Below are 14,377 nucleotides of genomic sequence, written 5' to 3' on the forward strand. Positions count from 1 at the left end.
TGTGGAGGTGGCGGAGAACAAGGAAGGCATTTGAAACGTGCTAATTGGATTTCAGGCCTGTAATCTGGGTGGATCTGGGAGCCTGTGATGGGCTTAAGACGTTCTAACGGACTGCTGCACACAGGGCTCGAAAAAGCAAACGAGGAGAACAAAAGGCCTTGTTATATTACATTCCCTTTGCGCATGTCGCAGTACGACCGTGGTGTTGTAAAAACCAGATAGCTCATGAAAGTTTAATTCCCTTTAAAAAAAAAAAAAGGGAGTGTTTTCGTATGCTCTCTCCGTGGCAACTTCTTGGCTTTTTAATGTGCTGTGCAGTTTCATGTGTCATTTATTTCGCATGTTTTCGGAGCTGGGTTGTCAGTAGTGATGGTCAGGAAGATGACAGGCTCAGATGACTGACCCGAGAACTGCGGCAGTACATCACGACTTGATGAGAAGACTTTTTTTCATCTGCTATGTCTTTCTTCCTCAGACTCTCTGATGGTTATCTCCTCGAAATAAAATGTTGTGAGCCAAGGGGGGGGGGGGGGGATATGCGAGTCTAGACATTATCATTTGCAAATTTATGGCTGTGCTGCCAAACTTCAAATAGAAACAACTCTGTCTGGTAGTGGCACATCAAGGGGGTCACTAGTATGCTGTAGCGCATGCAAACAAGATTGTTTCAAGGTAAAATGCTACACAGTATCTCCACTTTTTTCGGTAGAAGTTCTTTTTGCAGGAAGTTGTTGACTAAGGCCATGAAAAGCTTGCCGTGTCTAGGAGATAAAGAGAGACTATTTTTGCTTTTGTTAACGCTGTCTTTTAATCTCGTAAAGCCTTGACCGGATCACCAGGGCCTGGAGGCACCGTCCTGGTCATTCACTCCCTGCTAAGCCAAATGGTCCCAGACTCACATCTATTATGTGATGAAGCCTTTGAAACCCAGAGGTGTTCACCAAGGAAGAATGTTTTGGTATACCTGCCATAATGCAGTTTACTGGTGAATACGGTACATTAAGCTCAGTATGAAACAAAGATATCCACAAGGTCCTGTTTTTTTTGTTACAGTCCTAAGAGTTAGGGAAGCAATCAAGGAAAATATGCTCTGATGTTCAAAACAATGTCCAAGTGTAGGAGGTAAGCACATGGAATTTTGGTTTCTATTTAAGACTGACCCATCTGTTAAAAGATTTGCTGTGCTTCCCTTCTTATCAGAGCATCTGAGAGGAGGATTGCTGTAGAGGCCTGTGTAATTGTTCTGCACCCAGTTCCTTCCTCCCTCCCAGCCTCTGGCCATTTCCAAAGCTATTATCTACGCTGGCTTCCTGATGATATATCATAGCATACTGTAGTGCTTTTTTCAAGCTTTTGGATGCATACAGGGCGTTCTCTACTTCCTACATGCATTTCACAAGCACGGTTTCTGGTTTTGTGCGCGCGTGTGTGTGTGTGTGTGTGTGCGTGCGTGTGTATGTGTATGTGTGTGTGTGTGTGTGTGTGTGCCTGATGGTTGGAGCGTCGTCTGATGCTATGAGGTTGGAAGCTGCTCGAGGGCAGGCAGCATTTCCCCAAAAACAAGAGATGTGAAAGTGGACGCTTGGCCTTTCAGCCGTGTTTCACATCCATAACGAGCTTCTTATGAAAAGCACACCCCTGCTGCTGCTGCTATCATTTCTCTCCATTTTCTCCCTGTGCTTTTGGTGTGGATGAATATGTATGTGTACCTGATGTTTACGTCCCTGTAAACAGATATGTGTTTATGCTTTCCAAAGTATATCCAGTATTTCATTTTCTTTTTTTGATGGGAGATGCTCCTGCGAAATTGCCTCTATTTTTTTATTTTTATTTTTGAAATGCTTTTCTTCCTGCCTCCTTGCTCTCTCCTGCAGCGCACTCTCTTGCTTTTTCTCCCCCCTCCCTCTAACTTCAGCAATCTGTATCTTATCTCTCTTCTCCACTCCTCCGTCCTGACAAATGCCTCCTGTCATCTGCTCACTGGCTGTATAGTGCCAGCAGCTGGCAGCAGCTATGATTTTAGAGCCGTGAAAGGGGGCACGGCGCACAGTCTGTCTAATGAATGTGCGATCGATTCCCTTCCTAAAAACCAAGGCTCTTACCGTGTGCTGGGTGTTGATTTAATGCTTGGTGTTGGTATAATCAGAACGCACTCTGGCTGACCAGAAGTGAGCCCCCCCCACTCTCCCCCCCCCCCCTGTGCTGCCATCCTCAGACATGCCTGACCGAAAAGTTCCGTCGCTTTTTACGATTTGCTCTCGAGCTTCTACCCAGTCACGCGCAAATCACATTTCCAAAATACAGCACCTGTGGGAGAACAATGCGAGGCTTTATGATTGATTTTCACCTCAGTTTATCATGGATAAACATTACTGGCAGTCTTATCTCTCTAAATGAATTCCATTCTTTTCCGCCCCTGAAAGCTGCTCTCAGAACCGCAAAGCTAATACTCTTGTTGACAGAGTTGTCTTTGTAAAAAAAAGTGCACTCACCGCTCCCATTTCCCTTAAATGTGCTATTTTAGAGGTTACATACTAGTGTACCTGGATATAGTCAATGTGTGTGTGTGTGACTATGTGATGTAGCCCTCTCCCCTGCAGGAGACCTTTTCAGCAAGAACCTTGTCCAAAGATTTGAACTTCTCAAAAGATGGTTTGACTGTAAGTATATGTGTGTGTGTGTGTGTGTGTGTGTGTTTGTGTGTGTGTGTGTGTGTGTGTGTCTGTGTGTGTCTGTGTGTGTGTGTGTGTGTAGGATCTGTCACTGTGAGGGGGACGACGAGAGTCCACTGATCACGCCATGCCACTGCACGGGCAGCCTGCGCTTCGTCCATCAGACCTGCCTGCAGCAGTGGATCAAGAGCTCCGACACACGCTGCTGCGAGCTCTGCAAGTATGAGTTCATCATGGAGACTAAACTCAAGCCACTGCGCAAGGTAACGCACACACACAGACACAGACACAGACACAGACACAGACACAGACACAGACACAGACACAGACACAGACACAGACACAGACACAGACACAGACACAGACACAGACACAGACACAGACACAGACACAGACACAGACACACACACTAGTATTTACACAAAATGATCCCTCCCATACACACACATGTCGACACAACATACACACACCCATACCTACAACTACATATAGATATTTAGCATTAAGCACACACACACACACACGAAACAGACACACAACCTTTGCGTATTTTCAGCGAGCTTTTCAGCAAGATGTGGAAAAGGTCAGGCTCCTCTCCTCATCTGTCCTCTCTTTGTTCTGCTGGCTGTATGACTCATTTCAATTTTCCCCTGAACAAAAGGAGACTCTGTGTTTTCAGTCCAAATGAATTGGTATAATTGGGCATGCTGTTGGGAAAAAACGGGGGCAGGGAGGGCCGATAATAGTGCGTCGTCGTTCGGGGTGTTTTTGTTGAAGATATCATTTTAAGAACCGTTGCTTTCGCATTTTACTTTAGAATGGAGTGAAGCCAGTTAAGTCTAATTCAGGAGCATTGCCTTTGGTGGCAGACAGGTTTGAGCTCCGAGGTGCCTGGTTGTCGGGTCCTGTGGGGAGAGGTAGCGATGAGCTCTCTGTCCCTGCGTCTTTAGAGAGAGCATCTTTTAATGAACTTCCTGCGCGCGGCACGGCTCTAGGGCAGATGCTGACCGCAACACACAGGGCAGCCCCCCAGTCCAGCAAGCCAATCAGGTGCCAGCCAGGTGACCCAGTGCCCCTGCTGTCAGCGTGAGTTAGTGGCCGAGAGGCATGTGACCCTTTCCCAATAATCAATCGCGCGCAGAATGGCCCTGCTCGGTAAAGCCACATCGATACCTATTGGATAGACGGGTTTCCTCCCCCCAGGCCTGGCCTACACATACATATCTGTGTGCCAGTGAAAAGATGCAGCAGGTTTTTAGTGGGGATGGCAGCCATGGTGGAAATATTTGTTTTTGCGGCCCGGCATAATCGTTTTCATCTTTCTGTGCTGGAAAATGTCTGTGCTCCATTTTGTGTTCCATTTCAATATTTTATAATAGTCTTGAGTCACTGTTGATTTTTATCCTTCCTTTCCTCTCTCTCTCTCTCTCTCTCTGTCTCTGTCTCTGTCTCTGTCTCTCTCTCTCAGTCTATCAATCCACCTATGTGTTTCCGTAGCTATGTGTTCTTGTAGGTGTATGTGTGCCTGCGTGTTTTGCATGCCGCTTGCCAGTCGCCTTCCATTATTATCTGGCCTCCATGCGATCAATTATTCAGGCTAAAGTGGTGGCAGACTCGCATTAACAGGCCGTCACCAGGCTGACACACGGCACTATAGAGCGGGTTCAGCACAGGCACATCATGGAGGCTGCCTGCCTTCTCTTCCTCCCGCTCGCCTGCCTGCCTGGGTGTGCTGCTACACCCCCCACCCCCTCTTCCCATATCCCATATCCCCCCTCCCTTTGTCCTCCCTAGGCATGATTCACGCTTTTTGGGATGGAACCCATTTATCCAATCAATGGCATAACTTTGATCTCTGTGTGCTGGAAATGTTTGTGTATCCGAGATGGAACAGAATCTGTGCTGCCGCAGTGTGTAGTTCACACACTAAAGCCATTTTCTTTGGAATTGAGGCCGCCATCGCAAAAAACGGCAAGGCTGGGATTACTCGCAGTTAATGGAAATTTTTGCGTGCATCTCTGGTAATGAAATGGAATTCTTTATCAGTAGAAATGAACTGGCTCGGGCTGAGCAGCGAATGCGCCACTCCAGGGCCTGACAACTAAATGTTTTCTCGGAGGGGGGGTCCCGGGCTTACTGAGTTACAGCCTATAAATAGTTGAAGAGCCACCACCAGTCTAAGATCACACTGACTGATCCACATCAAATATTTATCCCACAGTTTAGGGGGAAAAGGCCAGGCCACTGCGGCGAGGCCCTGCACTATCTTTGTTCTGTCTGCCCCAGCTTATCTAACAAGGAGCCTGATATCCACCCAGAGTTTACAATATTACTAAAGAATTAGTCTTTTCTGGGAAACAGTGTGTTCCACTCAGATACTATTTGTTTATTTGATGTGTGTGTGTGTGTGTGTGTGTGTGTTGAGGGTAGATGTGGTTCAAAAGTCGAAGCAGAAGGAAACACACAGAAGAAGCAGGATTTGTAATAATAAAGATGGGGATTTATTTGTTTTTACCCCAATTAAGGCCCAGTAAGGCGAGAAAATAGAATAATAATAAAAAAAACCCTGTTTAAATACCGTAAAGCAAATTGACATGAGAGTCAGAACGGACAAAATTCTGCAAATAGACCTTTAAACAAGTTACCAAGATACACTGAGAACTCCATAGACACATGTCTATTGCCATAAGCTCTCCCCAGAGTCTGAAGCAGCCAGACTTTATTGGCCTGAAGCGCACCACTCCAACTGGGACATACCAACATAACCGGACAATACAGGGCTGGATCAGGTGACCAGACAATAAAAGCTTTAAAACAGCTATGATATTGAAAAGCTAGAAATTGTGTAATATTATAAATAGTTAATTCCAGCTAGCATTTGGCAAAGCCACAATAGACAGCTAATAAATGAAACAACCAAACTCTTAATCAAAGATTCTAGAGCGGAGCGGAGCGGAGCGCTCTATGATCTTTGCTCCTAATGAACGCTGATGGACCCGGAAGTCCAGCATAACTTATACACGGAAATCGCAGCAAACATTCCTCTAAAACAAACACAGAAAATGCCAGTAAGACACAAAGATGTTTGCGGAACATATCAACACGCTATACAAACATACTGGAAACATTTGCAGTCTTTGTGTATATAGTCTTTGGGCATGGGCGGGCATGGACGGAAGCTATGTGCCCGGTCACTGTGTGTGTGTGTGTTTGTGTGTGTGTGTGTGTGGTTTATTCTGTGTGTTCATGCATATGGTATGACTTTGTGAATTTCCAATTGATCCTCTGTATGTCTGTCTGCATTTGTATTTCTTCACCATATTTATATTTCATAAAGAGAGAGTGACAGTACTGCACTGCATATTCTCCATCTGTGTGTGGGAAGCTGAGGATGTGGCTGTGTGTCTCTCTCTCTCTGTGTGTACGTGTGTGTGTGTGTGTGTGTGTGTGTGTGTGTGTGTGTGTGTGTGTGTGTGTGTGTGTGTGTCTGTGTACATGTGTGCATGTTTATTTTCAAGTGCTGAAACCTGCAGCTGAATGAGAGTGTTTGTGTCTGTCTGTTAATCTATCTCAGCAGGAGATAAAAAGCTGTGTCTGTGTGTGCGTGTGTGTGCGTGTCTGTGTGTGTGTGTCTGTGTGTGTCTGTGTGTGTGCGCAGTAGGAGAGGCTAGTACAACGCTGATGTACTTCAGTGGAAGACAGTGCATGTCTCTTTCAATATAGAATGATTCCAAATTATGTTTTTATTTGAGTGTTTTTCCCGTAGTGGTGGTGGGGTGGTGGTGGGGGGGAGGCGGGCTAACATGTGCACAGGAATATCAAACAGCGGGGTCTTGCTCTAGTGATCAGATGTGTCGGTGGTAAGTGCAGTACCCTAGCGTGCGTGTGTGTGTGTGTGTTTGTCTCTCAGTGGGAGAAGCTGCAGATGACGGCGAGCGAGAGGAGGAAGATCATGTGCTCCGTCACCTTCCACGTCATCGCCATCACCTGCGTGGTGTGGTCACTCTACGTGCTCATCGACCGGACGGCGGAGGAGATCAAACATGGTCAGTCCTCCCTCCTGCCCCCCACCACCCCCCCAATCAAGCACTAGTCTGCCTAGCAGCTCCTCCTCCTCCTCCTCCTCCTCCTGCCACTGTGCTCCTCCTGTCCTCCCCAGCCAGCTCCTCAGGCTCCAACCAGCGCTCCAGATCTCAACACAGCGTTAGCCATTAGCGCAAGAGGGGGGGGGGGACGACTTGGCGGGTGATCCGCTCACTCATGAGAAAGGGGGAACGATTTGAGCGGCCTATAATGACACCCCCTCTATTTTCTCATTTAGTTTCTCATTTACACCCGACGGCTCCAGGCGCAGATAAGGACAGGACACACTAACTGATGATGCTGTGGTGCTCAAGTGGAAGAGGTTCACGTGCCACAGATCTAGTTCCATGGAGAGCAGCAGCTCCGCTATCACTGCAGATTATAATGAGAGGGCTCTGGCCCAGAGCTGGGCCACATCTGGCTGACACTCAGCTGCTGTTGGGTGGGGCGGGGGGGGGGGGGGGGGGGGGGGGGGGGGGCAGTAGGTCAGGGCGTCCTCCACTGAGGATGGTAATGTGGTACATTTGATGGAAGGAATTTAATTTGACATAAGCTGTCCTCAGTGTTCCTCCATGATGCTCCTGCTATTTTCCCCTGACGTGTGTTCCTGTGGGGGGGTGAGGTGTGTGGGAGGGGGGGGGGGGCTGCTGTCTTTTCATCTCACATGAACGACTCACTCCACAATTGACATTACCTTAATTTGATGACTCACGGTGAGCGATGGGGTGTCTTAAAGGGTTGATTGATGTTTTTCTTTCATGCTTTGGTAGATATATTTCATTTATTCATAATTCCCATAGCATTTCTTGCAGCCCTACAGAGAAGAGGTACAGTGCGTTTATGACGCGTGACCTTCCTGAATGCCGCCATGTTTCCAAAAACGGCTATGCAACAGGACTTCATCTAAATGTTCTAAAATAAGTCACACACTACCCGCTGGAATTACAGCCTCGGCAGCACTGGTTGTGCCGGGGAGTTGTTAGCAGATGCTAATGTATTCAGGAGTATAGATCCTCTGCCTTCCCAGCTTGCCGGTAGCTTCCTCCTATCTATAGTAACGCAGTATACCCCAACTCTCTTTAACCATGCAGCCGGGAGAATACCAGGTAATCTGAATCTTCAATATGTCATTCTAATCAATTCTGGCACTGCAGCTGTGCCGTGTGTATATTTATACTCTACATGATTGCCCCTCCCCTCCTCCCACCCTCCAACCCCCCCCTCTCCCTGCAACCCCAGACGGTAGAAATGATCTGGTTGTTTCATCCATCATTTCTGACCTGACGAGCCAATCATGCTGCCCCAGCATCCCCCCAACCCCCGAACACGCTGCGCTCACCTCCTCCTCTCCAGCAGACAGCTCGGCTCGCCTCGGCTCCACACCATTAGCAAGCGGTCGCGGCGGCGGGCCGCGGGCCGCGTGAAAATTGTCAGGGGTAGCGCGGTGGCGGGCGAAATGAGGTCTAACGCTTACAGCTGTCACTCACCGGCAGAGTCTCGTCTCTGACACGGTGAGAGGACCACTTGAGCGCTCTGAACGGGGGGGCCGTAGAATATCAAATCACATTACGCCTGAATAGATTACGCACTATGGGAGGCAGCAGGGCCGCTGGAGGGCCCCCACGGTGTGATCCTCCCTCCAGGGGAAGAGCACCTCCCTCTCACCTGACTTCTCTCCCTTTGCTGGCCTGGCTGTAGACAGTGTCCCCTCACTCCTGGTCCCCACGTACAGTAGGGCAGTGGAGCACCACCCTGTCTACTCATACTAACCGCCTTTCTCTGTGCCTCACCAATGCTCCCGTTGCCAGGAAGACTTAAGCTGCATCCTGGCCATACATACGGAGCCTCCAAAAGCAGTACAGTATCCCATTCATTGTTAAAGGACCTGTGGTTGATCTAACAGTATTGAGTAGTTGTGCTTCCTACAGCCCATGTGTTGTTGACAGGCTACATAGTAGACGCTTAACGTTTAATTTTCATATCCTTCCAAACTAGTGAGGAGCACAACAGGGCTTCTCGGTGAAAAATGAAATTACTTGTCAGAACAGTTCTGAATGATTTCCTGTGTCACTTTTGGTGAACTCTGCAAATTGGCTTTCCAATGAAGCACGGCAAGAAAAACATGATGGATGTTTTTTTTTTTAATCTTGAAAATCCATTAAAACTATTTTATGGAAAGAGTATCGTATTTGTTATGATTTGAAGGTTCAGAGGACGCTTCTGTGTACTTTTTTTCCATCATGTGTCCCAAATGTGCATTTCCTCCAAGCAAGAGCTCCTGTTAATTTACTTTCATTTGACACCCTGTTTGTGCTTCCAAAGTCATTAGTGCCCCTGTATTAGCTTTAGCTGTGAAGTGGAGACCATGTATATACAGTATGTTGTATCCCAGAATCCAAACCTTAACTAGGCAGACATTTGCTGTGAGATATTCTGTTGAAGAAATTATATCCCATCATTCCTCATGCTTAGTCACTTTATGATGGTATTTCCATTTAAATGTTGCTATTTTTATGGCTTCTAGTGTCTAGTAAATGCTTCTATTAAAACAGTTACATGGAAAAATTCAACAGAATATGCTGGATTCTGGAATGTAACTCTGTCCACTCCTACAAGCACATACCTCTGTATGTATATACATGACATAAAATGTAATACATGTTTTGTAAATACAGAGTATTACATTTTTATGATTATTATGATTATATTTACCCTCTCTTTAACAGGACCTTCCAAACCCCCATATTTTCATGATTTGATGATGGTATGGTGCACAGGGAAGCGTGTGTCTCATATCTCTCTGTCTGCCTTTGCAGGGATCTTGGAATGGCCATTTTGGACCAAGCTGGTGGTGGTGGCCATAGGCTTCACTGGGGGACTGGTGTTCATGTATGTGCAATGCAAAGTGTACATCCAGCTGTGGCGGAGACTTAAGGCTTACAACAGAGTAATATACGTGCAGAACCGCCCAGAGACCTGTAAAAAGATTGTTTTTGACAAACCGCCGCTCGTGGAGCCCAACTTGGAGAACAAGGAGGCTCTTGCCCCGGCACAGTCGGACACAAACTCTTCGCAGTATACAGAGACGGAGGACTACAGCATGGAGATTCTCCATGTGTGACCCGATGCCCCACGATGAGCCCACCTCCACCCTTCCCCCTCTCCACCCACAGACCTGCTCCAACTGTGGCTGTGTCGACAGGCCACACAGGGAGCGCCAGACTCTTACTGGAGTGGAGCATGACGAGGACAGACGTCTCCCTCCTGTTTTAATATTATTTACCCTTCGTCGGTTTGTTTGTTTGTTTGTTTGTTTGTTTGTTTGTTTGTTTTGTTCCTGCAAGTTGGTGGCTAATCATTACAAATCAGTGTGCGCCAGATCACGGAACATTCCAACTACTGCCATTGTACTGCTGTTGTACAAGACCTGATGTTCGCCGCTCCGAGTGTGTGTGTGTCAACTGCATTGGGTCTGCGCGCCGCTGGAGGTGTGTGAGAGGGGTATATGAGTGTGTGTGTGTGTGTGTGTGTGTGTGTGTACTGCGTGTGTGTGTGTATGTGCATCCACACCGGTTGTAATGGAGTCTTTAACAATGCATTCAAGCACTTTTTAATTTCCTGATAACCAGGTTCCCCCCATTTTAATATGAATAAATTCCTTTATATTGTTGTATGTGTGATCTAGAAAAAGAAGCAAACTTGAAGTTTTCAGTAGAATTCACATGTTTTATATAATTACATTTGTATCCCACTCTACACTCTTTGGATGAAAAAAAAGGAATGGAAATTGTAATGAGGGAAAGCAGATCACTCCGATGATCCTACAGTTTTTTTCCGAAAAAGAAAAATAGCCTATACACCAGGGGAGTTATTTAAAACCACTGATTTTAAGCCATTCATTCCTTTGCTTATAATGATTTTTGCATTGATTTGCACCTAAGGATGAGGTGGAGTCAAGCCATCTTGGCCTAATGAAAAAGAGAATGTACACTTTAGTACAAGGATTTTCTACCAGTCACTGGAGCCGGGTGATCTTCACTGTAGCACCAGCCCACCTTTGCTGATTTCACCTGTCTTTTCTAGACAGCAGATACTTTTTGGTTCTTATACCTCACCATAAATAAAAAGTATTATTGGGTAAGCGAGTTCTTCCCCTCCATTACTTTTAGCCATCCGCATGAACTCTGTCCGAAGGTTTCAGATGGACTTGAAAGCTAATGCAGTAATTTGTTGAATTCTTTTGCTATAGCCATATTCAGTCCCTAATGGCAATTAGACGACCATACTTCTATTGTAGTGCTGCCTTGAAAGGTGCCCAAATGAATGAGAAAGTCCTGTTTTTTTTTATTACACTACCACAGACAACGGGTGTAATATCTTAAGATATAATTATGAGGGAAAAGATAAAATATGGTTTGAACATGAACATGCATTTTAGTATTCGTATGCTGACAAGATTAAATAGCTGTCTGTGGATCACTCTGGAGACTGTGGTGTGTCTGTTGTGAAGGGATGCGATTTGTTTACACTGTAATTCTAGAGATGCTTAGCAACCATTGGCTGCTGCAGTACTGGATGTACTGTAGTAGCCTACTTCTCAACACAAACCATGGGTAATGCAATTGATTAATTTCAATGGCAGTGAAATAGCACTGTTTCCCAATAGGCAAATGTGTTCTATATTAATGTAAATGTACAGGGTACAGTTAACATAATTCTTAAAATGTGAAAAAATAAAGCTGGATAATGAAATGGGGTGTAGTAGGCTATTTACTGCAGTTAACAACAGTGTCAGGCTGCAGTCTAAAACATTAGAAAGGGTGAACACTGCCACCTTGTGGATAAGACTAGTACAGAAATAGGCTACAGAAGAGTTGGCCTTCATGTTTCCTATCTATTCCCTCTACTCAGACAGGAGGAAGAAGAGAGATTTTTCCAGAAACATCAAATAAACCTTTTAGGTCCTCCGACATTTATCTACAGCATCATTTTTGGCAGAAAACAGTGAAATTTATCCGTGACCTTTGGGCTTTAAACGTTTTGCACAACTGGACAGGAAAGATGAATGTTGAATAACTATACTACAAGATTTGCGACAAATGCATAACAGCACTTGACCAAGTCAGTAACCATCAGAAAGGTCAAAGATGGAGTAAGATCAGTGGGCTCATTTGTAAACAATGGTGATAAAAAAACATACATGATAGTTTCTCTCAGATATTTGTACAATTTAACTTTTTCATTTACAATTTTTTTTTTTTTTTTTTTTTCAATTTGTTATCAGAAAAAAACATTTGTTTTTTTGACACAATACTCACATAGGAGCTGGCTCCTACAATCCCCTCTTGTACTGATGCCTCTGTTTGAGCTGTGGACTTTTTCCGGTATTGTTAAAATGACCAAGGACTGAGTGTAACTGAGACATTGAAACCGAAGCTTTGTGATGTAACTATGATCATTCAAGCCAGCAAGTGTTTAGTACTGCATTCCATCATGTATGTATGTAAGTATGTATGTAATGCTTTGCTCTGTAAAAAGTGGCATATTTTTGTCAAAAGTGTAGTACTTTACATACATGCCAGGTTTGTCAAAGTGGAGTCCTGATGAATTGCAGTTTCTTTTCTGAGCAATGTCACCTCTGACAGGCTAGCGAGTGTTACTTGCGTTTAAACTGCAGTGCTTTACTACTGACTCAAGTTGAGAGTTTTCAACAGGACTGTTTGCCCCTTCATCTTATTTCATACTTTGTGAAATTACTTTTGGTAGTAACTTCGATTTTGGTTTTAAAAAAATAAATAAATATTGATGTGCTTTGATTTTAATTTCCTATATTTGAGCAAAGTATATAGTATGAAAAAATAATAAAAATAAAATGAAGTGAACTTTATACATTTTTCTCGATTTTAAGTCTATTATTTTTGGGTCTTGGTATGTTTGTCCTTAATCCCACGATTGCTGCTCAGACTCTAAATGGAGTCAGTTATGCTGCAGCCAAAAGCATTTTTTGTATCCACTATTGCTCGTCATCAAGGATTAGTTAGTGGTCCACCAATAACTGAGTACACTTGATTCAAAAGTGGTGATATGCTGTGCACAAAATGATAAAAATCTCCCTTTATCAGATCATCAGCCATGATCACCATGGCCTCTTTCCAGCACTGTGCTAAAAAAAAATCATACATTGTGATCGTGTGATCAACCACATTGCTCCGAGGCGACATATGGCTATGTACAAAAGTGTCATTTATATTTATATAGTTTTGTATGATCTTGTGTATGATTGTGTATTGTTTAATCATTTAGTTGGTGGACTCCTACAACTACATTTGTGCTGTGTTTTAAAGGGTGATTGAGCAATAAAATGAATCGTTAATTCAAATCACAGGGTGTCCGAGGAAATTACATTTGTATGCAGGACCTCGGTACAGAATGCCAGTGACCTTTCCATTCCCTTGCCTTGGCATCACATTTCATCATGATAGTGAAATAGTAGCCCGAGTCAAACTGAGGTCAGCTTTCACTCGCACCATATAGAAATTAATATTAATATAATATAAGAGCTTTCTAGTGTTGGTTAGTGAGCTGCAGGAAGTAATATCATGTCAGTGAGAGTAAAGGTAATGCTACATAATGCAGGTGAAAAGCCTGTTCACAGGGGGGGGTATAAGGGATATAGCCTAGGCTACTGCACAATCCAGCTTTTTGCAGTATTTCAGTGTGTTCTGCCTGGTTTCAAGCCCACCCATTCCCATAAATACATGTCAGTGTTCACTGGTAGCAAACAGCAGCACCTGCAGGTGTACTGTTGTAGTCCATGACAAGTTGAAGAATACTGGGTCTCCTACTGTATACTCTGCCTCTCATTTCCTAATCCCATTTTGCCATTTCAACAGTTGGACATGACCCCTAAATTCACCTCCTCTGTTGGATCCACAAGAGAGCAGTGACGGCACAGCAGGTAGATTGGCTACTGCTATGCATGTGATGCTTCATTAGCCTATTGGACATTTCATTTTTTACACATGTGCAATGATTTCATTGCAATTCCATATACTACCAAATGTGCTGTAAAAAAGCTGTTTGTCTATTTGTAGAAGCTTAGATGAGTCGGCTATTGTGATTTTCGTGAAAAGAGACTTCATTTGTAACCACAAAGTGATGTTTTCAAAAATCTGTTTGTCAATCAGAAGTCAACATTTTTGTTCTGACACCACTGTACAAGAACAGATCGAGTCAGATTGAAGTGTGTGGTATAGCCTACAACCTCTCAATTGTGGTTAGTCACGCTGATTAGTGTTAACATATCCTAAATGGGCCACAGAAAGGTCATAAATACATCTAGGCCTACACAAAAGCAAAAATGTTTAAATCCTAGCATACATTGTTCCCAATACCAAGTGAAAATGAAGGGAAATGTGAGCAAATTTTTCCTTTTTATAAAAAAAGTACAAATTCAAATGTCCAGTCAGACTTAAGCAAGCTTCAGGCTAGATATTTACTTTCAGTAAAAGGTAAGCACAACAACACAGGGCTCTGAGGCAGTGTCTCAAAGATCTCCGCACATTTCCGTCAGTAAGCTACACTGCTAATTGGCTACTTGCGTTGTGCCCACTTTTAGTATT

General features: G+C 44.5%; 1 protein-coding gene across 2 annotated transcripts in view; it reads left to right on the top strand.

Annotated features, from left to right (window-relative positions):
* Positions 1 to 12,642, top strand: part of marchf8 (membrane-associated ring finger (C3HC4) 8) — a 62,465-nt gene extending 49,823 nt beyond the window's left edge. The window contains exons 6-10 of one of the 2 annotated variants that reach the window (XM_062518971.1): positions 2,755 to 2,935; positions 6,583 to 6,718; positions 7,847 to 7,861; positions 8,564 to 8,611; positions 9,572 to 12,642. In XM_062518971.1, the coding sequence (XP_062374955.1) occupies positions 2,755 to 2,935; positions 6,583 to 6,718; positions 7,847 to 7,861; positions 8,564 to 8,611; positions 9,572 to 9,876 (685 nt within the window). In that variant the 3' untranslated portion in view covers positions 9,877 to 12,642. The remainder of the gene's footprint in view (positions 1 to 2,754; positions 2,936 to 6,582; positions 6,719 to 7,846; positions 7,862 to 8,563; positions 8,612 to 9,571) is intronic. The other variant, XM_062518972.1, reaches the window with a different exon arrangement.
* Positions 12,643 to 14,377: the final 1,735 nt, after the last annotated feature.

This window comes from Sardina pilchardus, chromosome 18, assembly GCF_963854185.1.
Source record: "Sardina pilchardus chromosome 18, fSarPil1.1, whole genome shotgun sequence".
Lineage (NCBI taxonomy): Eukaryota > Metazoa > Chordata > Actinopteri > Clupeiformes > Clupeidae > Sardina > Sardina pilchardus.